Here is a 25,746-nt window from a genome sequence, read left to right as displayed (position 1 = left end):
GGCATAAGACACTTCTAAAGTCTCTGGTTCAGGGTGGTTTGGCAGTAGTAGTAAAGCAACAGTTATGCCCCCTGTCATGAAGATGTCTATATACACTGACACCAGCCTCAGTCCACTCCTTGTGAAGTTCTTGAATCAACTTTTCCTGACAGTCCTCTCGAGTCTGTGGCCATGCTCTTTGTCTCCCTCATACTTTTCCCTTCAGCCAACTTTATTATTTACAAACCTCCATACAGCCAGCCTTTTTATCAAGACCTGTGGCTTACCCTCCTATAAGAGGACATCAATGATAGACATCTGAACAACCATCAAGTAAGCAGTCTTCCCTCTGATTGTGGTTGCAGGTATTGAGTTAGACATACATATTTACTGTGTGAATAGTTTTTTGTTCTTTAAATTTAAACTGGATTTCTGATTTTCATGAGCTATAGGCATAGTCATCACAACAACAAAACAAGTCATGACAATGTTTGCATCATGTATAATGAATATAGAATATAGTTAAGTTTGTAGTTAACTTTTTAACCATAAAACCTTTATTTCCACAAAATAAAATATTTTAGATGCACTGGTATACAGGAAATCATTTTAGATTTTGTACAGTTAAATGAGAGTAAATGATCAATTTTTCAAAAATGTATAGAAATAACATAATTTAACTTTCTTATGCACCATTATTACTACATTCCCTGTTATTCCATGTAAATAATGGAATGTTAACTGTATTTACAATAAAGGACACAAAGTGTCAAATTTTTTGACAATGAAATCATTAAGAGAAAAGATCCTATTTATACAGTTAAATATGGCCCCACGACAATTTCCAAAGTTAATTTTTGGACTCTTTTCTGTATTGTACAGCATGTATTTTTGTTTTTTTGTTGAGAAAAATAAAAATTTATCCCATTACTTACGTAACATTCTTAAATTTTAAATTTCCAAAATTGCATTCTATTAAAAAATTAAATAAAAATCAAATTTTCTTTGACTACTCAGCTAACATTTCAAGTCACCATTCACACACAGGACCCCATCCCTACCCTCTTGCCAGGACTACTAACTTAACACCTGTTTTACTAAAGCTTGATTGAAGAAATTAAATGTGTTCAGATTTCTTCAGGCTTCTTCAGGCCGATATTGTTACGTCCTTTCAGCTGTTCTTAGAATGCAACCAAGGACAGGAACAGTTTACATCATTAATATGTAAACTGCCGTCAGCCTGTAATCTGATTTACTTTGGTAAAGAATGCCATCTAGTGACAATAAATGCATATGTAGGCTTTGGTGGCAAGTGCAGATCTAGCTCTGTGTGGGCATAAATTCACCTTTTAATCAATATTACAGGCTAAATGTCAATGATGAGCACACACAGTTATGTTATAGGGATGAAATACCCATTTATTACTTTGCACATTAACACAAGAATTCCCTGCAGGCGAACAAAAACAACAAAAACCAATTCAACATGTCACATAATAGCAATAACAGCAAGTGAATGGCCTTCTGAGGGCGGGGACAGAACGAGCCCCGCCCCTTGACAACTTAAAGGATTCCGTTCATTCACAGAATCGGAACCACCAGATTCCCAGAATCGGATCGCTCAGATTCTGTGATTCTATTGCTATTAGACAATCACACAGTTTCAGAGACCACTAGCAGGAAAAATAAAATAAAAATAAAGCAGAGCTATAACAAACCTAAAAAAAAGAAGAAAAAAAAAAAAAAAGGCAACAAAAAGGGAAAAAAAAAAAATACATAATACACAATGTCAAATTACAAATCTGTCAAGATATAATATATCAAAGTGAGAGGAATTTAAAAATAATTCATGCTCTTTCCATTGGGGCACAGAAAGAATTATGGATCTTGTTTTAAAAAGGTTAAAAAGAGGTAATCCTGCTCCGTCAATGCCTTGGGGACCTCTACACAAAAGAGGAAGTATATCTGTGAAGGGTCAGCGGAGTTGCCATGGAAACAGGAGAGCGCCCACCATAGGCGTGGCAATAGGTACAAACCAGGAGCGAGAAGACGAAATGGATGCTCTCTACAGTAACCTGGCTCAGAGGAAAGGAGTTCGGTCTTTAACGGGTCCACGTTTGAAGAAAGTACCTCGTTTGATTTGGAACACGACGCAAAGCGCAGAAGCCCTCACCTCAAAAAACAGCTTGTACCTCCCAAATTACTGACATTTGTGTAGGAATCTTTAAAATACATCTTAGAGATAGAGACAGACAAATATTGCTAGCCTAAAACAGTCCCACTAAATTGATAAACATTTACCCCGCCCCCAAAAAAGGAAGTTTATATTTTTTCTCTCATAATAAATATGACTCCAAAAAGGTTTTCTGTTTTTTTGTTTTTTGTTGTTTTGTTTTGTTTTTTAAAGGACAATACTCTGGCATGCAGGCGAGCAAAGTCTACATTTTGTTACTTGAAAGAAATGGTCTAAAGCCTACACAACTACTCCACCAAATGCACATTCCCACTGATTGATACAAGCAAATCATGTTTACCAAAAAAAAAGAAAAAAAAAAAGAATTAAAAAAAAAACAAAACAACAACAAACAAACAAAAAAAAGTAGAGAGACACGATAGCGAGAGTAGACCAACAATCACAATGAGTAGAATTATAGCTTTGTTTTTAACCATATTTGAAAACTTGGGTTAATATTGCTTTGTAATATGTTATAAACAGGGAGTGAGCCTTTATCTGACTGGATTTTAACGACCAAATATTGTGATTTAAACATTCCCCCTTGGAGATCCCAGATGAATATTTAATCCAATCTGCTAACAGAACAACTGCACACTGTAAAAACTAATCTGCATCATTTAAAACTTATTGCAAGCAACGCCTGGAAAACATCCTCCCCAATCCCTCTTCTGCTTCTCATTTCCTGCTTCTCCACTTGATGCCCACGCCCACATCAAGACGGAGCTCAAACTCATTCATAGTAAACCTGCTGCTTTACGGGTGGTTTATTACAAAAGGGTTTTCACTGAGCTGTCCCTCTCGATGAGGCGTGCACATTTCCCCCAAAGCCTGCTGTCCTGCATTATTATCCAAAAGCAACATTAGGGGGAGCCAATTGTACGTCTGTCACCACTAGTTTAGAAAAGGGAGGGGGGGGGATTCCCAAGGGCAGCGCTTATATTTACGTCAATTTAATCCAGTGTTAAAATGCATAAAAAGCACAAAAAATACTGTTAAATAGAGAATTGTAAGATGGGTATAACTGACATACACGCCGAGTAAAATTGTTTTTAAAAAAAACAATTAAATTCAACTCCTTGCCTACCATAACAACATTTCCCGATTGTCTCCATCTATCGGATCAAAACCAGCCAACGCCCAGTGCGTGACGTACACCACCACGGCAGACCTGTTACACCAGTCTGACTGCTACAAAACAACTTGAGTCGGCCACCGTTACATCAGAACCTGCAGAAGAGGTGTGAATTCATCCATCCTGAGAACTACCTCTCACCAAAATGCTACACACACAAAAAAAGAAGAAAAAAAAAAGAAAAGAAAAGAAAAGAAAATCCAATCTGAAAACTCAACCCCTCAACCTGCAGCTCAACAACTGAAATCTAATCCTGAAATCACACTAGTAGCTATATAACTGGCTTCGCTGCCGACCTTAAAAATTTGATCACAATAGTAACAACAGTGACAACAACGAGAACAACAACAGTAAACTACTAGGTCTAAAACAGTTTAAGATAACCACAAAACATCTTATATTAAACTTTTACAAATCTGCTTTGTTGATTCGTATGTATAAATGCATAAAGGTAAGAGATTGACAGTGCCCTCTGGTTCCTGCTTAGCATCCCTGGTCAGTGCAATGAATTGGCCAACATTAGCAAAGGAGACCTTAAATCAAAATTAAGTTGGTTCCAGGTTCCTTGAAAACACAAATTTAAAAATGTCCAGCAGTATCATAACCCTTCTTAAAAACCAGGCCCAAACGAAGTTTTAAAAACTGGATACCACTTTTCACACAGAAAGCAAGACTGATAAGAACATACTGTGTTTAATGCCTTCAGCTTTTTAAACAGGTCCCAATGCTGAACCAGTCACAGGCCAGACCATGGTTGCTACTGCTACACATCAGTCCTGGCTTCAATTACTACTTGAAATGGATTCTGGGATTCAAGGATGTTTAGAGGCACAAGAAAGCAGCCGTCTCCCAAAGGTGCAAATCCCTATCCAGCCTGTGCTAGCAGCAGGCTAACACAACCACTCTAAATGTAGTAAAGCATTTCATTTAATAAGTGACCCAGGACTGCTACAAATACCCACACATGCCTCTATGAGGCCTGTTTAAGTCATATGTCTCAAAGTTGCTCTATAGATGTAAATATATGCTTATATGTACTGTATGTGTGAATATAAAAAACAACAAATCTGAGGCATTTACAGCAGTTATCTCCTTGATTTCCCTTTACAATTCAGTGGCCTGCCATGAAACACACAGACACTCTCATACAGCAGTAAATGTATATACAGAGATGCACGCACACACACACACACAGGCACACACACAGACACACACACACGCAGACTTGCGTATTCTTCGCTAAGATGGGAGGAAAGTCGCAATGGGTATGGACACCCAGGTCACCTCGCTTGTAAAAGACCGAAAAAGGAGAAAAAGTTAAAACACACGCTCATAAAAAGGAAAATATATATAGATATCATTCTCAAAAGGTCAACTCCCCTCCATCTCTGTTCATGTAGAGTTCCCTCCCCACCACCCGATAAACCCAAGACCTTGTGACAGATTTTGCCCAAAAGGGCTTTGAGGTAAAAGTAGATAAGAGTCCTGCTTAGCTGGGAGAGCTAAAGAGCTGTGCGGACACAGTGTGCGCCTGCCAACTCTCTCGCTCAGTGTATCTTACAAACACATGAGTACAGACATTCAAATAGAAAAAACAAAAACAAACGCAAAATAATGGCTCAACTCGTAGATGTGTGTATGGTTTGTTTTTGTTTTTTCGCGTTTTTCTCTTTTGTGCATTGTAAACCCCTGTGGGTTCGCAGTGCTGGATTGCTGGTTAAAAGGGCGGCTCGATTGGGAACGCTGGTTGGAAATTGTTCCGTGAAACAGAGCCTGCTGGACGTTGGGATGTAGATGAATCCCCCTCCACGAGCCGCTTTGGTGCAGATTCAGAAAATGTAGAGTGAGTATGAAGAAAAGACTACAAGGAGAGAGGAAGAAGGAAGAGGAGGAATGGGGCAGATGGATTTAAAAAGGAAAAAAAATATATGGGGTAGATCCACAAGTGGACTGGCTGACAGGCTAGTTCAGGCAAAGTACATGGTGTGCTGGGTATCATAGTGGATCTGAACTGCCTTTGCCAATGCCTGGGGGTCTCGGCCATTACTCTGGCCTGAGACGTGGCTGCCTTCGGCGCTGCAAGACAAAGAAGGAAAAGAAAAGTAGTGTCAGAACAGTTTTCCTTTCTGTACCATTAACACCAATTATGCTAGAAAGCCATTTAATAATGTATCTTTTAGATCCTTTAGCTAATAGGTTAAAGTGAGGTGATGCACAGACTTCTATATTAAAAACCAATTTAAAAAAGTTTTACATTAGAACTTGAACAACGTGGTTAATTTGAAACGTGTTAGAAACATCTTAAACACTCACTTATGTTTTATCTGATAATGACATTGTTGTAGTTACATATGAGGCTCCCTTACCTGTCATGGTCTTTGTCCACCAGGTGGTAGCGGGCTCGGAAAGCCACCAACCTGGCATAGTAGGCCGGGGCCGGGATGGAAACTGAGCGTGTGCAGCGAACATAGGTGTGGCACAGCTGGTAGGTAAGGAGCTGCAGTTCATCGGCCGTGAAACAGTTGTCATCCCACAGGACGTGGTAGTGGGAGGGGCGACTGGTTCCCTGAAAGAGAAAGCAATGCAGCAACGTCAATACTGCATTACAATTTCATGAAATGACTTCCTGCTTTATTCCACCTCACTCACAACCACCGATTTGCCTGAAATCTATTTGTTGCTCTAATCTTCTTCCACCCTCCCAATGCTCTGGAAGCTATTTCGCTGCAAAAAGTTTCACTCAATTTCCTTCATTATCATGTGAGCTCACCTGGATCCCAGCATGGCTGCACAGGTAGAAATCAAATTCGGACGGGTGTGTGATGGTGCTGTCCACTGTGGTGCCAGCTGGAACGTTACCACTCTTCCCAACCTGCAAGGGGTAACACAGTCAGACTTGGGGAACAGATTGACCAATAGAAATCTCTTAAATGCACACATCTGGTTGAACTGCTAACCCTCTCAGCTTTGTCAGAGCAGAAGAGACGAGTATGGTGACGTTTCTGGACCACAATGTAGGTAATGCCAGGCCTGTAATCCTCCTCCAGACTGATGCAGGCTTTCCTGATGGCTATCAGCTCGGGCCATGCTACCTGAAATACCATAAATAATTTAATGAATTTACACAAAACTCAAAGGTGTTTAATTTTACATGTCATCATTCTGTTAATTTTATAGTTTGTAATTGCTACACGGTGCCAGTATTACCTGTTTCATTTGTCCCTCTGACACACCACCACGATAATAGATGATGCGTGTGGGCTTGAAGCGTGTTGACTTGTAAAACTGGATTAGCAGTTCTCTGACCATGTTGGTAAGGTCTTGGATAACTTCCTGGCTGAAGAGCTGCTCCTGCAAAACAAATCTGGAGTTAGACTCAAAGTAGAGGAAAGTATCAAAAAGCGAGTAAACTTGGGTTTAATGGACGTGAGCTCGGTCATACTGAGATAAAACAGACCTCTGTTTTATAAAGACCATCTGTGTCAGTTTCAAGCACGTCTGTAGTTACCTGGGACATGTCTTGTCGAGACGTCTGGACTCGCACCGTGGCGCAGTACCGGCTGGGGTGGCCATCCATGCTTCCCACCACAGCTGCGATGGACGGCTTTTTCCCGTCACCCGCTGGAGGATGTGTGACATCAGCACCTAGGAAGATGACAGGCTGCTGGAACACGGAGGGCCTGAAAAAAACAAATGGGAGTATGGTTCATTTTTAATTTCATACTCCATAAAAAGCACTAATACCATAACACAACAGTATAATTAATAATCCTCACGTTTGCCAAAACCATGAAAGAGTCTGTCCCACATGATTATCAAGGAAGCATTCATTTCAAGAACATTTAAACAATCTTCACCATTCAAGAGAAGAAACTGCATCTCTGTGACAAAATTAGAATTCTTTCTGACCTCTGATGAGGCACCAAGACATTGTTGATGCCTCCTAGCTTGGCGTTAATCTTGAGGCAGAGGTTGGAGAGGGTCTGAGGGGACGTCTTCACCACGTTCTTCACTTGTACGCACTGGGTGGCCATACCGAGGAGGGTGTCTCCCACCCGCTTCACCTCAGCTGCACAAGACAACCAACACGACCAAGATTACAGTCACAATATTGTTTAATCCATATAAGAAAGAAAATAAACATGAAGAAGAGTTTCTTACCGTAGACCGGTGTTTTGCCAGGAAGGATGACCACAATCAGCTGCAGACCAACGTAAGACATCTTAAGGTGTTTAAACATGGGCTCCACGCTATCAGCTCCTTGGGCATATTTACAGAAACAAGGCTGGCCTTGAATGGGCATCCCAGCATCCTTTGAAATTTTTCGCAGCTGGTCAGTGAAGCTCCTGTTAAAAACCAAGAGTTTATTAGAAATGAGTTGGGATGTATGATCACACACAAATCATTAGCAGGAGAGAGCTTTAACCTGATCTCACACACACTCAGGTGTTAAAACTGTAGCGTGCAGCAGTAAAAATCCACTAATTGTACACTGTGAGTTTGTTTGTTTTTTCCTTTATACATTTGTGTAAAGGACAAACACAGGAGAAACACTGGCAGTTGCACCAGCAGTCTCCAATGTATTACATTTAAAGTGACTGGCTAGGAAATGGCAATTCCCATCTATCCATCCACTGTCCCTTATCCAATTCAGGGTCGTGGGCAATTCCCATCTACTGCTGTGAAAAACTGCTTGCGTATAAATATACTCGATTTGTAGTCTAGAGTTAGTAATGCCAACATGTTATATCAATGATTGTATGTCTATATGTTGTTAACTAAGCTTTAAAATCCTTGCACTCTTCAGAATCTGGGTTTTCTAATGCTGCACCCAAACAGTGACGATACCGTTGGAAATAAATTGAGCAACTTAGTCTAAAGAGTTCAGTCTGAGTTTGAAGGAGTATTAAGAGTGAGTTCTCATTCACAGAACATGTTTCATATTTTTGTGTGCAGAAATAAAATCCATAAAAGCAGACATTTAACAGTAGCACTGAGTGTTTTATATAAGCGTAAATGTTAGTGCAACATTTTAAAGAAATATATAACAGCAGTTAAAGCTTACTTGAGCAGGTCCTCACGACATTGTTTTTGTGGAGCGAAGCAGGCCACAGCCCAGACCTTGATCTCTATGCCGGCGTAGAACTGCTTGCCCCTCATGTCCCACACGCCCTGATTGGGCGTCGCCACCGTTTTATTCTGCGGAGAGAGCCCCTACACTCTTAGTCAACCCTGCAGTTGGATGAGCCAATACAAAAGCTGCAAAAATTACAAGCAAACAAAGCATTAACCCTCTGAAGTCCAATCATCCTTAAGGTTAACTCTAACCCTATGTTGAAGGGGGGGGGGGGGGAACAAACAACAAAAAAACCCCCAAAAAAACCCAGAAGGACTTCGTTTTGTAAAAATGTGAAGTTTTTTTTTGTGTGTGAGAATTTTGTCCACTGGTTGCCAAAACGTGAAAAAAAAATTTTAAAATCCAAAAATGTAAAAATGAGATAGGGTTAGAGTTATATGTACACTGACCACTCAAAAAAATAAGGGAACACTTCAAAATTACACATTGGCACTCGAATTACATTTTGGAGCCAAAATCTTTCACTGTGTAAGTTGTTGAGAACGTAACAGTCAGTGAAAAATATAATTTATTCCCTTTAATCATAACCAAAAATCAAATTTCAGATTGTCAAAGTGTTCCCTTAATTTTCTTTATCCACATCCTTTGACCTCAGAGGGTTAACACACAGCTGAACATGCCTGTAAACACTGTACATTGGCTGGGAACACTGTACAGGTGTTAAAAGGCTTATTTTTTGATACCTCATTACCAGTTTTACCATTGCTTAGAGAAAAAAAAAAAAAAAAAAAAGGTGTTAACACTTGACATTATTTTGGCATCACCAGACTTGTTTAAGAAAAAAAAAAAAAAAAAGTCTCAGTTTTGAAGGCTGCAGTCAACCAAACAAAGTCCTGGCCGACTGAAGTATACCTACTCTTCAACCAAGTGTTTGGGGCAGTGGGTGTGGTGGGATACGCTTTACCTCTACATTTAGTAAGTCTGCCACAGCTGCTTGCATTTTATCCTAAATGAATTTGAAACAAACATAGAAAGTCATTATTTGCAACATATTCACTCTGTAATGGTTCACTTTTAGCTAAAATCTGGGAAACTGTCAGTTTAGATGGGAGCAGGATGCCCATCCAACTTGGTCTGGGTCTATCCTTGCCGCCTCTGACAGATGATGGGGCTGTTGAAACAGTGGTCAAGTACACATACATAGTTAAATATCTTCCTTCTGTTATGCTAAAGCTCAGTGTGTTAAAGTAGTACAGACTAGTTAACCATTTCTAAAGATATCATGCTGCTGAGCTGTGACATGCAAATTACTGACAAATTTAATGAGTTTTACTTCATGTAGCTACAACTGTAACAACATCAGTTTGCTGCAAACTCTCAGTACAAGTTCAACAAGTTGATTCACCAAGTAAAGCTAGCAGTATTTAGGTTTGCCTTGAAGTCACCAGGGCTGGGCGAGTCCATAGTTGTGGTGTGGGGGGTGTTTTCTGAGGTAGATGGTTACCCTGCTGCCAAAAATAATGACTTGGTCCCTCAAAGGCTAGTGCCATTTTGGTCAGTCATGTAAACGTATTGCGCGCAAAAAAATAAAAAAATAAAAAAATAAAAATTTAAAAAACGACTTTTGATACTTTTGAAGCTGCCAGGAAATAACCTGTTTTTTATATTGTTTCATATCAGGGGTCCTAATGAGTAATATGAGTATTGCATCCACTTAAAGAGACACCGAGCACTTCCAGTTTGAGTTGGGTTGCGAATGGAAATTCAAAGGGAAGCTTTCAATTAAGTTAATAAGATTTGTTAAAGGCCATTAGGAGCTTTGTTCTTCAAACCGAGTGGCCACATGGAACAACTGCAGTCGAATGCCAAAAGTTCAGTTCTTCTCCATCTCTTTTCAACACAACCTGAAAATTTTTTTTTTTTTTTTTTTTTTTTTTTTTTAAATTATAAAAATACATATTTACAGGTTGTTCAGACTAAAAAAAACTTCAGTGCATATACACAGAAAAAAAGACGGCAAGATTATATCACATTGAATAGAATGAAATGTGTGCATTTCATTCATACAAAGTGATCACAGAAATTGGAAAAAAGCTTTCTGTATGCATTAAGGGCACTTAAACTAGAAGCTGATTAGACTCAATATCCCAGCAGGCAAATGGCCAAATCATTCAGTGTTCTTTCAGGATCTTGGGTTTATTAAGCAATGTATAGTTGAGGCAGTCAGAAGTGGATTTAAGCTTGGCACTGGTACTTCACCCCTCCCAAATGAGAATATGCCTCTTATAATAAAAAAATAAAAAAGTAAAAAAGGCGCCAGAGAACTCTAAGAGAAAGCTGGCCAAAGACTGAGCCAATATTTCCCCACAGGGATCATTAAAATTTAATCTTATCTTAGCAGAATCATTGTGCACTGCCAGTGAGTGGGGAGTTTTAATCCAGCCCCTGTAGTATTTATATTAACCTTCTAATTTTCAGATGAGAAATTAAGTCACATTCACTCCACAGGCACAAACAGTGGAAGTGAAGACTAATTTTACTTTATTCCTGCAAGGATAAGAGTCTTATCGTCTTCCGGTTGGCAGCATTTCCATTACCCCCCACCTTTACACACAATCCTTGAATCCCAATTCAGCCTCACATGCCTTACCAGGCAATAGTCAAGATATCGAATGCGAATAACTTATTGCTATATGGCTATTTATTAAATTCCTTATTTTAGCTAGGTAGATGCAAGTGATGCCATACAGTATCACAGATCCTAACAGAGCGGTAAACGAACATATCCAGGCTGTCATTGCATTAGCTGACTTGTCACAACCTAAAACACCAGTCAGAGATAACAAGTATCCCGACGGTGGGTATTAACTCTGTTAACTCAGGGTTTTTGCGCCTCACATAAAAGGGGTCGTTTGATGGGTCATTTGACTCTTCTTCTGCACAAAGTGGATCAGCTGAGGGACTGTCAGAAATCTATAAAGAACATAAAAGAAATAAGTAAAATGACACACTTGCTACACATGACAGTAATGCTGGAGAAAACTGTTAATCTTGTGATGTGATCACCACAAGTGCACAGAGTGCTAAAATGTAATTTTCTTCTAAAAAGGCAGCTGCACATTAGAGTTCAGAAACTTTAACGTGCATACATCTAAACAGCCACGTCTGACTGTCTCAGCCTAAAAAGATGTGGAAAAAAAAAAATCACTTTGATTTCACAAATCAAAAGTGAAATTGAAACAGCTGAATGTTCTGTGATTAACAGCCTACAAATGTGGCTGATTATTTTAACTACTCCAATAGCAGCTAATGGAACAGATTCATTCAGTGGTGTTGTTTAAGGCACAGCTTAAAGCATAATTTATGGTCGAGCAAATATGTCCGTCTGTGTAGACATTACCATTCGTATGGTGGGGGAGAGGGGCTTTCACCCACTGCAGATGGGCTCCCATGCAGTTCTCCAAAATTCAACTGCACGTCGCTGGAAGCAGATGCTGTATGCCACTGCCAAATGCTGACTGCTTCACAAGTGAGCCGGAATAGAGAAGTGAGCGACAGCGGAGTTCACCGGGAAAACCGCAAAACAACATTTTGCTCTGTATTCATGCTGTACTTTTTTTAAAGATACGGCATGTAGAGTACCGACAGTGGCTGCAGTGGACACTTCATGTTTAACACTCCGTTTCACTTCAGCACTTTGTATGTTGTAACTTCGCTCTTCTCCACTACTGGCTGACGGACCAACAACAGCACAAGCAAGAGTGGCCCACAGACCGGCTGTACCACATACTTTGTACACTGCTTCCATACGCAGAGCCCTCTGCAGGCAGATGGGCCATCCCCAGACTGCCCGCAGTCTGCGAACACGCTCTCCCTGCTGAACCATAAATTCTGCTTCAGTTGCATATATACACTGTGTTCCTCCAGGAAACAATCAGTTACAGGATACAGTAAAAATGACAAAGTGAAGATTTAAAACTGAAACTAAATACCAGCCAAGTCTAGCCAGGTCAAAAGAGCCACCTTCGTGACACTCTGACTTTAGGCTTTTCAACTTTAGATCCTCAAAGGGCTGATTTGAAATTCAGTGGGCGTATCTCAGTGGTCCACAGGTTCCTCATCTCATTTCTTCCACTTACAGAAAGCGGTCAATGCAATATCATTAAGATATTTACATCCTTAAGCTCTCTTAGTGAGGGGAAGAATATGCAAAAGGAGACACTTAATAGACATCTGAGATGCACCACAGGATTATAACATGGGAAAAGGTCCAGGTCTTACAAGTGTGCATATGTTAAAGCCGACTACTGTATCACCCATACTTCTAGTTTAATGTATATGTAATCGGTATACAATTCAGCATGTACTCAAGTCATTAATCACTTTGGATATTTTAATTTAAGTGTATTTAAAAGATTATAAGCATCTCACTCTTTAGCTGTAAAACCTCTGCAAACCTGGAACATCCCCATGTCACAGCATTCACTCTGAAGCCCGCCCCACGCCCGCCCTGTGCATTCCCAACGGGCTTGCGCCCTGAGAATGCAGCCCCCTGCCCAGTACTCACCCTGCCACAGTCCCTCCCTGTGTCTGTACTCACCCGGCCCCCATACTGTAGCATGGGCGCTGGGAGAACACGCCCTGTCACCTCTGTCATGTCATTATGCACAACAATGCCAAATTCCTTTAGGTAAGGGTCGGGGCCCCCGACCATGCTGTTACTTTTGACCTGAGAAAGGGAAAGGAAGACAAGTTCACGTGAATCACAATACAGTCAACCTGCCAGGGACTGGCATTTGAAATTTAGCCTGTACAGGTAAATCTGGCATACGGACAATGACAACTGTGTTCATTGTCCCTTTTAAATAAATACACTCAAGTCAGACACTCAAGTTTCTAATTTTCCTTCAGTCATCCTTTAGACATTGTTGGGTTTGAAGCAGTTGCTATAACTAAGCAAACAATGAAAAATACAGCATGATGATCCACTTGCAGCCCCCAATGCCTCCTCAAACAGGGAACCAACTCTTACCAATCTGCTGATCTCTTCCTGTCTGTCGGGGGCTGAACGAGCTGTAGCTTTAATCATGGTTGATGTCTGGTTGTCGGTCAGTTTCTTGATACAGCGCTGGCCTGCTACTATGTTACAGACCTGCAGGAGGAGGAATGGGCATTTCATTAATTAAACAAAAATCAGATAAGAGCAGCAGCAGTGGGCAATCTGAAAAGGAAAAATGTCAAAACTTGTTATTAAAGGTATACTGTGTGAGAACGTTTTCTATCCCCCCCCCTCAAAAAAAAAAAGAAAAAAGAATAAGTGTTTTTCTCACCTCTAGGGGAAGGTAGGTGTGCTTCTGTTCCTGTCCTACTTGCAAACAGGGTAAGTGTGGATACTTGAGCTGTAGATTGTACTTCTGCTTGAAATACTGAGCTACTGTGCACTCCATGGCCTGGCCGTTCTCAAGCTGTAAGGGGAACCTGTGCATAAATGGAAAATGTGGGCAAGCCACATTGAAGTTTGCATGAGTATGAATAAATAAGAAAATGTCTGCCTAATTTAATTGTACATTTACAAGGCTTATAAGGGTATGACTTTGGTACACTTTACTACAGTGCTTTTGCTCATGAGTGCAGGATTGCTACTTACGTCTGGTGGCTGGCAGGTCGGCGCGTGACATTGCAAACTCGATACTTCCTCTTCATCTGACCACAGTGTGTTACCTCAACTTTCAAACCTGTTTAAAAAATGCACCAAGAATAATTGCACTGTCTGGATAAAAATTTAAAACATTACATTACAACATTTACCTTTAGCAGGTTTAGCGGTCTGTTTCTTTGAGGCCATGAGAAATATCAGTGCTGACACCCCAGCTAGCTATGCCTTTTCTTTAGACAGAAAAGTGTGCTTATACAAGCCCCACAGAGGCTAGAGAACGCTTACAAGTGAAGAAAAAAAATAGTTTAATTTCAAGTTTAATTCTCTGGTTCTGAATTTCAACAAAAACATGTCAGCAGCTTCTGCTCTTTGTTGTGCAACTACCAGTTACAACATGTGAGGCTAAAGAAAGATCAAAACTGGTCGAAGAAATGTTTCTGTATTTTTGCTTAAAGTACTTTGATTTCCGCCAGCTGATTTAGATATAGCAGGTCTGCGTGACCCAGTTGCCAGAGTGGGTGTAGTTTTTTTTTGTTTTTTTTTGTTTTTTTTTATAACTTTTTATGGAGTGCGGAAGAGTTAAAGAGTCAAAAGTCATTCATAATGTGGTAATGTGTGTCACTGACCTCCCCGGTCTGGCAGATTCTAAACTCTTAATTCAGTTGGTGGTTATGAGTGCTCACCTCTTATTTCCTTGGTGAACTTGACACGTTGTGAGTCAGTCAGTGGTTTGGTCTGTTCATTGATGTTTTGTATATCAAGCACCTCGCACATGAACTCGATCACAGGCTGAGCACGGTAGAAAGCAGTAGCTGATACTGTTAAGTAAAAAAAAAAAAAAAGTGAAAAAAAGTTATTCAACTGGTTCTATAAATCAGTAACTCAGGAAAAATGTCAATAGCAGTCCATACAGAAAAGCCAAGTTGAACCAACCAATTACACTCATTGCAAGTCTGGACCTGACAGCAATTTCTATGTCAACGTAGTTATTTCAGGACCAAACACACAACAACCTTGTGTGCTTCTACTGTGAACCAATACCTTGAGCTGTACTTTACAGGTGCAAAAGTTCAATGGAGATACTTTTGTTTAGGGCACCTTTCACTTTTACCCTTAATTATCTACCTTTATTTACTTTTCAGATTCATATTATAAACACAACATAATTTGTAATGCATCATTATAAAGCAATATAATATATTATGATGCTTTGCTAACATACTGAAACTTTATATGAATTGCAAAGCTTTTGTTTGTAATACTTATGACTTTTTCCGCCCAATCATTTCTTTACAAGTTTTTACTAAAGGACGTCAGTGTTTCTAGTCTAATGCAGTCATGATACTGTAAGAAATACCCCCTTTTTCATTCAGAACTGTTAATTCTTGGTGGCAAAGATTCAACAAGGTGCTGGAAACATTCCTCCAGCATTTTGATCCATATTGACATGATAGCATCGCACAGTTGCAATTTGTCACTGCATCACATCTTTCTATTGGGGATTGGATCGAGATCCGGTAACTGAGGCCATCTGAGTACAGTCAACTCATTGTCATGTTCAAGAAATCAGTTTAATGCAAGATTCGAACTCTATCATTCAACTGTCACGGCAGAAATTAAGAATGATTGATCAAGCAACATTTTTCCTGTCTTCTGTACAGCTTTAGCGAACCTGTGTGAACTGCAGCCTCAGTTTCCTGCTCTCAGCTGACAAGAGTGGCACGGTGTGGTTTTTTTGGCTGCTGTAGCCCATCAGCTTCAAGCTTTGAAGTGCACTTCCTGCTCTTGTTTGATAACAAGTGGTTATTTGAGTTACTGTTGCCTTCCTCGGCTCAAAGTAGTCTGGCCATTTTCCCTTTTACCTCTGGTGTCAACAAGACATTTTCACCCAGAGAACTGCCATTCGCTGGATATTTTCTCTTTCAGACCATTTGGTGTAAACCTAGAGATGGTTGTGTGGGAACATTGCAGTAGATGAGCAGTTTCAGAAATACTCACATCAACCCGTCTGGCACCAATAACCATGCCACATTCACTCGTGCATGTCACTTTTCTCCATTCTGACACTGAACTTCAAGAGGTACTCTTGACCATGTGTACATGCCTAACTGCAGTGATATGCTGTCAAGATTGGCCAGTTAGATATTTGCTTCAATTGGCAGTTAACTGCATGGCCAGTGAGCTTACTTACATCACATAACAATCTCATTTTAGATGTTTTCAAATCAAGACATTTCAAATCATAGCTGTAGAAAAATCTGTTCGTACCATCAATGTTGAGCATCATGTTCCACATGGCAGGACGGACAGACTGATGGAAACCAAACCACACCTCCCTGCCTCCACCAAGAGGATGGTAGTAACCCTCCGGAGGAGAGAAAAACGATCGCCCCACTGGAGTGTACCTGTGTGTAACCCCCAAAAAATTTTTAGGTTTTATATTATCAAATTATTTTTGCATTTACTAACAAGCCAGATGTTCACTTAACCATTAGGGTACATTTTTAAAACATGTAATTAAAAAAAAAATCCAGATGCATTAGTCTGAATTAGTCTGAAAGACAAAAGTGGGCATATGAGCATGCTAATAACCGCTCTATTGATCCGGATATTCTTAGTACAATGAATTCTTGATATGTTTAAGTCCTTCTCTTCTAAATACATCTGTATTTACATTACCAAGTTATAACAGCTTTCAGGGAAAATTTAAGCCATTATTTTGACATTAGATTACATCAACAACACTGTAGAAAAGATGTGAATAAGCAGGTGACACGCTTGTAAGTCATGGGTGTAAAGCCGTACCTCATGGAAGGCAGATGCCTTGTGATGACATCCAGAGCTTGAACAGAGTCCTCTGGCACCTCGTTAAGGTGACCCGACAGGGCTTCCAGCAGCATCTGAAGACTCACCACAGAAACCCACTGCAAGGACACCTTGAACGTCTGATCTTTCCCCTCACCAGGTAGGGTGACCTCCAGATCCACCTGAGGGCAGAAGAGGGCAAAGAATGATGAAAACAAAAGCTCAGCGAAGGGAGATTGATTGTAGAATGTGTGACAAGGGGTGATTAAAAAACTCAGAAATGCAAAACAAAGAATGTAATCATCTTTCGGATTTCGAATAGATGAGCTAGAGTCGCAAAAACTAAGGCAAACAAAAACTGAGGGAAAGGATGTTAAGTAAAAAAAAAAAAAAAAGCAAATGAAATGTCAGTAAGTCATAAAAATGGCACCAAAACACTATTTTACTGGTCAAGCAGATGTTAGTACTCCACTTTGTATTACTGAGATCTCATTTCCACAGATACTGGCAAGCTACAAACACAGATTAAATTATTGGAGTGAAATTTATTGTTTCCTTTAAACATGAATTTTCATCATCTGGCTTTTTTGTCAGCTTAAATTACATAGTCGATGAAATATGAATGCCTGCATACTGCATTTTCTATTAGAGGTCCTATCTAAAAGACCCCTCAGACCAGCACAGATCGCATTCCTGTTCCAGACTTTCCTAGAAATCCAGTTGGAAACCTTTCACTCAATTATGTAGTCTGCCTCCTTAAGCTGAGCCAGTAACCCATTTAATACGCCTGCCATTTCCTTCTTAAAATATGATCTACAATCACTGAGGTATGCCATTAAATACAAAACACTTCTCCCTTTATGGTGCATTAGAGCTGACAGTTTATGTGCCTGAAATACCAACCCTGTCCCTCCCTATTGGCAGTGGATGTGCTGTGTACATGTTCCTCTTCCCATCATAGCCAGGCTGTCTGTCACCAAAAATCTGCATCTTGAAATGCCGGACCATGGTATCCACCACCTCCCTACAGAAGCGAGATGCAACAGGATAGTCAGGGTACAAAATCAACATTCAGAGACATTTAGACAGTCTGGTTGCAAAAGCAACAGATCAAAATGATCAGTATCTTCATGAATCTTTACCTGTTAACCCTTCGTGGTCGTTTCTCAGGCTTGATCTCAATATCATAGTGATAGACATCAATCTTGGGAATCTGCACCTGAAAGTGGTTGGCAAGGAGCCGGATGGGTTTCCCCACCGTGCCAAGGCCGGGACGCCGTGGAGGCTGAAACAGAGAGGTAGGGGCGGGCGGGCCTGAAAGGAAAAGAGTAATAATTTGCAACACAATAACAATAAATTGATTCCCTAACTTCCACATTTGAGACAATTAAACTTCACATAAAGCACATTTGGCATTTAACTGTGTACAAAGGTGGTGACAGCTTGTTTAGCTTGCCATTAAATGTCATCGCTGATGGATGAATGTGCCCTGCGTAACGCCAAGCTCATTGGAAACTCTCATTAGTGACACCTGCTTGAATGCACTAAAATGGTCTCAAACCCTGAAGGGCACATGCATGCTTTGATTGATCCGTAACTCTGGCCCCTGACCTACATGGGTCAACAAGGGGCTGGCGAAACAATGACCTCCAATTATCCTTCAACCCGCCCACTGCTCCACCCAGACACAGAGGGTGCCCACCCTTTACACCGAGACAAAGACAGCGCTCTTCTCAGACAAACAGCAGCGGCACCATATGGAGGGGTGCCATGCGGACAGTCTGGGATTACCGTTACAGTCCGCATCCAACTCCCATACGCACAGAAATGTACATATACACAATTTAGGCAAGCACATAAGCTTCAATTTTAATCATAAAAGCCGCAAGTACCAAGGAACACAATATATGCACATATATGTACACAAGACTTCAGGCTTCTTGTTACAGTGAACCCGATAATGATTCATCTCTCAAATATCAACAACTGATTTGCATCAACACGGGAGGAAGGAGGGAATGTGATGCTTGTTCTGTCAAAATCATCAGCTGATGTGGCTAGCCAAGCATCACTTGGCACAAGAGCGCCTAAAAGGCTCAAAAATCAAATATCCTCTTAATACAACTCTCTACAGGGGGAAAAAAAGCTTTTGAACTCAGTTAAACTAAAGCATGCACAAAATTTAACTGCTTAAAAGCAAAAATATACATTTATGTGTAAATAAAATAAGTGCTGGTGGTACCAAATGTCGCCTAATGCTTTTGTCAACTGACAGCTAAGGGACTGCAGGGGTCCTCCTAAACTCCGTGCACCCACACGCTCCAGTTAACAACTGAAGCGTGAGAGCACCGACAATTGAGACCCTCCCCATCGCTTCCTAAAAACACGCTTCCCAACATGCCCTCATCTAGCCTGCGCGCCCCAGATCGCCCTCCTCCCCCCACCTCCATTCTACCCACTCCTCCTCCATCACATGAACAAGCCATCAGTTCTTATGAAACATTATGTTTGACGATACGTGCTCAAGAAGCCATTTGTTGCACGTCTGCTTTTCTCTGCCACGATCTGGATTGAAATACTCTGATGAGTCATTTAAATTTGTCCTACTGGCCTTGTTACCGATAGCAACAAAAGGCATACCAAATGTTCCACATTATGCTTGGAGCTACAAGTCTCTGCATATGTTGTACTCATCATTTGTGTTGGCGTATGTCACAACTTACAGGCAGGATAATTTGCTTATGTAACATTTTGTCTCCAACATGGGATTTTGTCACACTTGATCCTTCAGTTTTGATGAGCAACTGACTTAACCACCACCTTTGATGCAGCTGTGTTTTACTGGCGAAGGTGTAGTCCTCATTGAGGTACTTTTATTCATTGCTCCCTTATACTATCATTTGGCAGCTCCAACTCCAAACTTTCAAATTTGTTGATGGATATATTCTAAAATCAAACCGATGTAATAAAGTACAACTTTTGTCATTTAAAATAGAAACATATTAATGACTTGGCTTAAAAAAAATAAAAAAAAATTGATTTGGTGGTTCTTATATAGCACTTTTCTACTGCAACTCACCCAAGGACTTTTTTCTATGCTCTATATAAACGCTTTCTATCTAACATGCACACACATTCACTCTCCGATGGACGCATTGGAGAGCAACTTGGGTTAGTATTTTGCCTAAGGACATTTGGCATGCAGACTGGAGGGATCGAACCAACAACCTTCCAATTAGTAGATGACCTGCTCTAACACCTAAGCTACAGCCAACCCAAAGACATTGTAAGGCATGTACAATAATTCCTATAATGCAACAAGTAATAATGATACATTATAACAAACATAGCAATGGATAAATGGGCCCATTTGCCAAATTATTTTAGTGCAGGCTTAGCATGGACAAAAATCCTGCATTCAGCCATCTGCATGAATAATCCACTCTTATAACAATCCCTCTTTGTGTCTATACGGCTAACAGATGACCTGCAATCAACTACAAAAACATAACTTCTATTCTGCCTACCTTTGTGCATACGCACAGATACCTTTGCACACAGATTTTTTTTGTTTTCAGCCCACGGTGTAAAAGTAGCAGAAAGTGTTTTCAGTATTGACATGATGCACAGCAACTTTGAGGGCTTCCTCTTCCACCAAAAACAGAGCTGTGTCTATATTTAGCCTCCTCAGCTGCTACATTACTACGCTTAGAAATGTGTCTCGATGTGAAATGCTTGAAGTCATCCTTCCTCCACAACCGCTCTTCTCTCCACTAACCCTATTTAGCCCCCCCCCCCACTTGACCCAACATGAACTTTAAATTGTCAAATATGAAAAGCACCCAGCACGAGATAAAAACTGATAGTTTTGTCTGACCAACTGTCTAAAGCTCAGCTCTTTTCCAAGTACTTGTAATCCAATAACTAACGACTTATAGCAAATCTGAGTAACTGTTGACTTTGCTGCCACAGGCAACCAAAAATAAAGATCTACTTTTAAAATTAAACATAAATTAGTAAGTTTGTATTGGATGACACTCCAGGCCACTGAACATTAAACAAAACTTAAGCCACACGTGTGGATAAGACGTTTCAATTTAAAGAACTTCTGAGTAAACATGGTCTTGTTTTTTGTGAATGTCACAAGCTCATTCTCAGTTACGGCACTTTCAACTGCTCCTTTATTCACAAGGGGTCGCCACAGTGGGCAGCTCCAAATGTTTGATTTGGCAGTTTTTACACCAGACGCCCTTCCTGATACAACCCCAAAGGGATCCGTCTTTCCTCCTAGGATCAAACTAGGGGATCTCTCTCTTGTCTGGCAAATATGTAAACCACTACACTGTGGAGCTACGAGGCACAGTTTCAGTAAAAAATATCAATATTTAATACAGAGCCTACATATTTTAGCAAACCTGTCAGCTGCACTAACACAAGACAGCAGTGACAACCTGCACAGGTCTTTTAATTCATTTTTTCAACCAGAACATCAATGAAGTACTTAAACACTGCTGAATATCATATAAACAGCAGCTCTCACATTTACAGCGAGCTTCCTCCATAATTTGTGCTTCTGCTCCAAATGAGACAGAGCTGCATCTACTTTGAGTCACAGAGGAAGTGAAATTAACTTTTTCCCCCCTTACACAGAAAATGACAGATGCTCTACAGAAAAACAAGCCTTCCTTTTCCTTATGAGCCTTTTCGAAGCTTAAATCCAAACTGACCATAAACATGGTACAAAGATTTCCGCCTGCCTATCTTACTATAACACCCCACCCCCCACTCTTCACTGATCTAATTTAGACAAACCATTAGATCGTGTGCAGTGTACTCACACTTTCTGAGTAGGGTTTCCTACTAATGCACTGTAGAGCCTACTAATGCTATGCGTGTCCCTGGTAACCACAGTGGAGCATAGACAGCTGGGCTTAAAGCTAAGCACGAGGATGATGGCTTGGCCCAGCGATGAGTCAGAGACTAAGAGCACCGAACAGGGAGTACACTGACGCCCACACCTGAAAATCACCCGGATTAAGGTACTACGCCGGACAGGAGAAAGAGGAGATACATTAAGAAAAGCTTAGTGACCATTCACAATGTAGAAATATCCACACATCAGTGTAGAGATGTGCAGAAGCTATAAGACGAGCTGATTTAGATGATTTTAAATGCAACACAGGATGTCTTGCTGACCATGTTTACCATTATGAATTAATGCATTTTCCAAATGGGAGCACAGCCCATCTTATACTTCAAAATTACTACACTTCTTCCCAGTTTCACTCAGTGTCCTCCAGGCTTTTGTCTTTTCACTCATCTCTGCATATTCATCATGCTGTGTGACTCCACCACAATTTCGAGACAACAACAACCCAATTCTGAATTCTGTCACTGAATAGGCCACTCACTGCTGCATTTCACACCTCTAAGAACAGACAGTTGACCGTCTGCTTTACATCTTTCCTGTGTTTGAAGAAATCCCCACCACTGTACAAGAGTATTGCTGAAGCACGACTAAACAGGAGACAGCAGACACACAGAATGGGCTACAAGTCATTACTGTAACTAATTTAGAAGACTTAAAAACTGCAATTAAGGCCATCACAATATTAAAGCTTTGTGTTTATTTTGGTCATAAAGAAAAGAATGATATTAAGCGTGTATAGAAATTTTGAAAAAGACAGCAATTATGCCAAAGTATTAGGTTATTTGGGTGCTCTCTCCAATATTATGTTGTCTTTACCTTATAATGTTAAGTATCTTAAGGTGACATAGCTCAAACACAACTAAATAGAACTGCCAAGAGTCTAACTTATTTCTAATCCATTCAGATTTACAGTTACTTCAACATAATCACCATTATGCATTCACTATTCACACCTGCACCATGACCAGTTCGCATTATATTAATATTATCATTAATAATTCAATATTAATAAGATTCAGCATTGCCTTTGAAAAGGGCAACAAAGCTTTACAAACATCCCAAAAAGAGAAATTCTAGAGCAGTGTTCACAGATCATATTTATATTTATCACAAAAATCTCATTGTTACGTCTGCATCTATGAATGTGTAAACAAAGGCTTTGATAGAAAATCTCAATTCACACTCCACAACCTAAACACTTGCTGTAGCAAGGTACAGACAGCAGGTACAATAAGCAATCACTAATGTATAATAAAAAACGCTGATTACTCATTATTTCATTTCATTTCATTATGTGCAACAATGATCCAAACACACCCCTGTAGGATAGACAGGCTGTATTGTCCCCAATAATCCTGGACCCTCACAGCTTCTTGCATCCATTTAACAATTTCTGCAGGAGCACATTTCCTGCTTAAATAACACATCTAGTGCTTCCTAATGCCACCACCTTTCTTCTGTTGCTTGCGGGGGAAATGTTTGGTCATTTAGAAAGTCAAAAAAATAAATAAATAATAATAAACCATGTCAATGCTGTTGCATGAAGACTGGTTTTTTCTGTTGCAAGATGCTTCGTTTATGAAAAGGCGCGTTTCCCACACACACACAAAAAAAAGAACACAATGTCTCCAGTGGGGGGGAAAAAATATGACCTAAACATATTTTGCAGCTTTGTGACAATAACACTGCATATTGGACTGCTGACCGCACAGGTGCATGATTTGACTTCCCACTGCATGCCTTTATTGCATCAAAATACGTGCCTTTGTTATCATATAGGAGACTATAATGGAGCTGGCCTGCAGATCTGATCGATAAGAGCGCCATCCATCCCTGCTGTGCTCTCACGGGCGCATGGCTGCTGCCCAAGGAGAGGCGCGCAAACCAATGACCACCTCACATTAAAAAAAACACAAAATCACCACATCTGCCGAGTAAACATGTGTTTTGTTGGCATTCATTTTGTCTTCCCAACCCATCGCTGTCATCTTGGACGGGCGGGGAGGGGGGTGTAAGAGACGAGCTTGCCTGCTCCTGATGGCGATGGTGCAGGCAGATTTATATGATTTAACTGAGAGGGGGATTTGGCAAAAACACGTTATATCCCGCCGTATTTCGACGCAAACGCGCGGTCCCCTTGAAGAAATCGGGTCGTAAACGCGTGAAACGCCGAATAAACACAGCGAGAACCAAACAACGTAAACACAGCACGACGCGGAAGGAAGGAGGAAGGAAGGTCCCAGTTAAATCCCCACTCACACAATGCCAGCCCCGACACGACGAGTAGAGCGTGCCTGACATAAATATAACCCTCGGACACGGCGGGAGACTGGATAAAAACAACCCCCTCCGGTACTAACAGGAAAAAGAGCCCCCCTGGTTCGATGTAAATAACGTACTACGAGTACGTACACAAACACGGGCTTGGGCCTCGGCTTGTTTTCCCGTCACAGCGAGGCCTCGCTGCAGCCGCGGCCCCCAGTGAAGCGACGCATTTGCGCACACGCGCCCCACACACGGCTCGCGCTCCCAGCTCCTCGCTCCGCTCTCGCTTTCTTAAAAATCCTTACCGGGTCCGAGCGCTTCCATGGCCGAGGCCTCTCTCTCCGTCTCTGTCCCGGCCTGGCGGCTCCGTACCGACGCTGAAATTGGGGGCGGTATCTCGAAGCTTGAAAGTGGCTAAATTTAAGAAACGGGAGTATAGATAGACGCGTGGACGACTGCTGACTGGGCTGACCTGAACTGAGCTACCGCTGCCGCTGCTGCTCGTTCTGAGGATTTGGATATGCGCATGCGTCGGTTACAAGTGGCGAAAATCCACCGTAGGATACCGCGGAGATGCAAGCAGTTGCTTTTGCTGGTTATACTCTAAATTTCTTTGTTTGTGATTGAAAATTAAATACAGGCTAAACAATATAGCCTCAATAAGTATAATAACATTTTTTACACTGTACAAATTACCCTTGTATTCATTCATTTTTCTATTATATCTCCAATTCATTTTCTCATTCATTCGACGCGTGAACGTCTCCAGTGTGGGATTTTAAAAGTCCATTTCTGTCTGTAACCACAGTATATACCAAATATTTGTTACACCAAATAACAAATATCAAAGTTTCTTAATGCTTAATTAATTGTGCTGTGATACATCAAACCATTTAAAACAAATCTTGTATAAGTTTTTTTGTTTTGTTTTTTCAAACTGAGAAGCTTTTTGAAGTGATACTTTCCAAGCAAGCCACACATGCCCTGTTTTATTTTACCTGAATAAAGCAGAATAAAAGGCAGTAGCTTTTCGTCCGTTTGTGTTTTTGTAATTTACTTGGATTATATAATAAGAAATCTTTTACCTACCTACTTTTTTGAGGGGGGGTTAAGACCCCCAAACATGTTACTGTTCTAGTTTAAGATTTCAATTTGAATGTTTTTCCTTTGAAGATTTAGTTGGGACTTGTAGAAACATGGTCACAAAATAAAGATAAAGAGAAACTCAAGGCAAGATATAAAATCTGAGCATACGTACCTCTTCTAAATCCAAACCGGTCTTCATACCTCCTCCCTTTTCCGTTGCCTTGCTTTGGTAGCACATAACGCTCCAGGAACCGCCTTAAAATATAACCGTATTTTTTCTGCAACAACTCCCAGTTCATGGTTTCTGCTGCCATGACGCTGTAATTAGTTGATACGCTCAATAACAGCCCCACACGATTCTCGCTACGTGGTACCAGCTCCTTGCCCTTAGTCATTACTATTGTTGCTACTCCACCTCCTCCAGTAGGATACCTCCACACTGAAAAAAAAACCCCTGCGCCCTGCACCCCTGCTTCATATATACCTTTTTTCACCTGGACACGCATGCGCAGTTGGCTTAAATAGTCACATCTGAAAGTTCTAAAAAACTTGGTTTCAATAAAACTGAAACAATATTATA

The 25,746-nt window shown here is 40.7% G+C and overlaps 1 protein-coding gene across 8 annotated transcripts; it reads right to left on the bottom strand.

The window, feature by feature from the left end:
• Positions 1-1,372: 1,372 nt before the first annotated feature.
• Positions 1,373-25,607, bottom strand: ago4 (argonaute RISC component 4). Of its 8 annotated transcripts, none has more exons than XM_025902269.1 (21): positions 25,339-25,607; positions 18,028-18,199; positions 17,789-17,909; positions 16,886-17,067; positions 16,349-16,485; positions 14,764-14,898; positions 14,072-14,159; positions 13,755-13,902; positions 13,457-13,576; positions 12,992-13,153; positions 11,323-11,397; positions 9,389-9,430; positions 8,413-8,546; positions 7,509-7,693; positions 7,257-7,416; positions 6,856-7,027; positions 6,555-6,698; positions 6,305-6,439; positions 6,118-6,219; positions 5,714-5,913; positions 1,373-5,423 (listed from the first exon to the last, which is right to left on the bottom strand). In XM_025902269.1, the coding sequence occupies exons 1-21, from the start codon at positions 25,559-25,561 to the stop codon at positions 5,315-5,317; spliced, it is 2,946 nt and encodes a 981-aa protein (XP_025758054.1). In that variant the 5' UTR covers positions 25,562-25,607; the 3' UTR covers positions 1,373-5,314. The 8 variants fall into 8 exon arrangements, with proteins under 8 accessions (XP_025758054.1, XP_025758055.1, XP_025758056.1 ...); XM_025902270.1 differs by having other exon boundaries at positions 13,025-13,153; XM_025902271.1 differs by lacking the exon at positions 25,339-25,607 and adding an exon at positions 24,386-24,587.
• Positions 25,608-25,746: the final 139 nt, after the last annotated feature.

This window comes from Oreochromis niloticus, linkage group LG22 (assembly GCF_001858045.2).
Source record: "Oreochromis niloticus isolate F11D_XX linkage group LG22, O_niloticus_UMD_NMBU, whole genome shotgun sequence".
In the NCBI taxonomy this organism is placed as follows: Eukaryota; Metazoa; Chordata; class Actinopteri; order Cichliformes; family Cichlidae; genus Oreochromis; species Oreochromis niloticus.
This window is presented reverse-complemented; position numbering and strand designations above follow the sequence as displayed.

Excerpts from the sequence above, each read along its gene's own strand:
- ago4 (XM_025902269.1), bottom strand. The coding sequence starts at position 25,561 with ATGACTAAGGGCAAGGAGCTGGTACCACGTAGCGAGAATCGTGTGGGG. Across the intron at positions 7,417-7,508 it reads TGGCAAAACACCGGTCTACG|CTGAGGTGAAGCGGGTGGGA; the intron begins GTAAGAAACTCT and ends TGTCTTGTGCAG. Across the intron at positions 6,220-6,304 it reads GCTCTGACAAAGCTGAGAGG|GTTGGGAAGAGTGGTAACGT; the intron begins GTTAGCAGTTCA and ends TACCCCTTGCAG.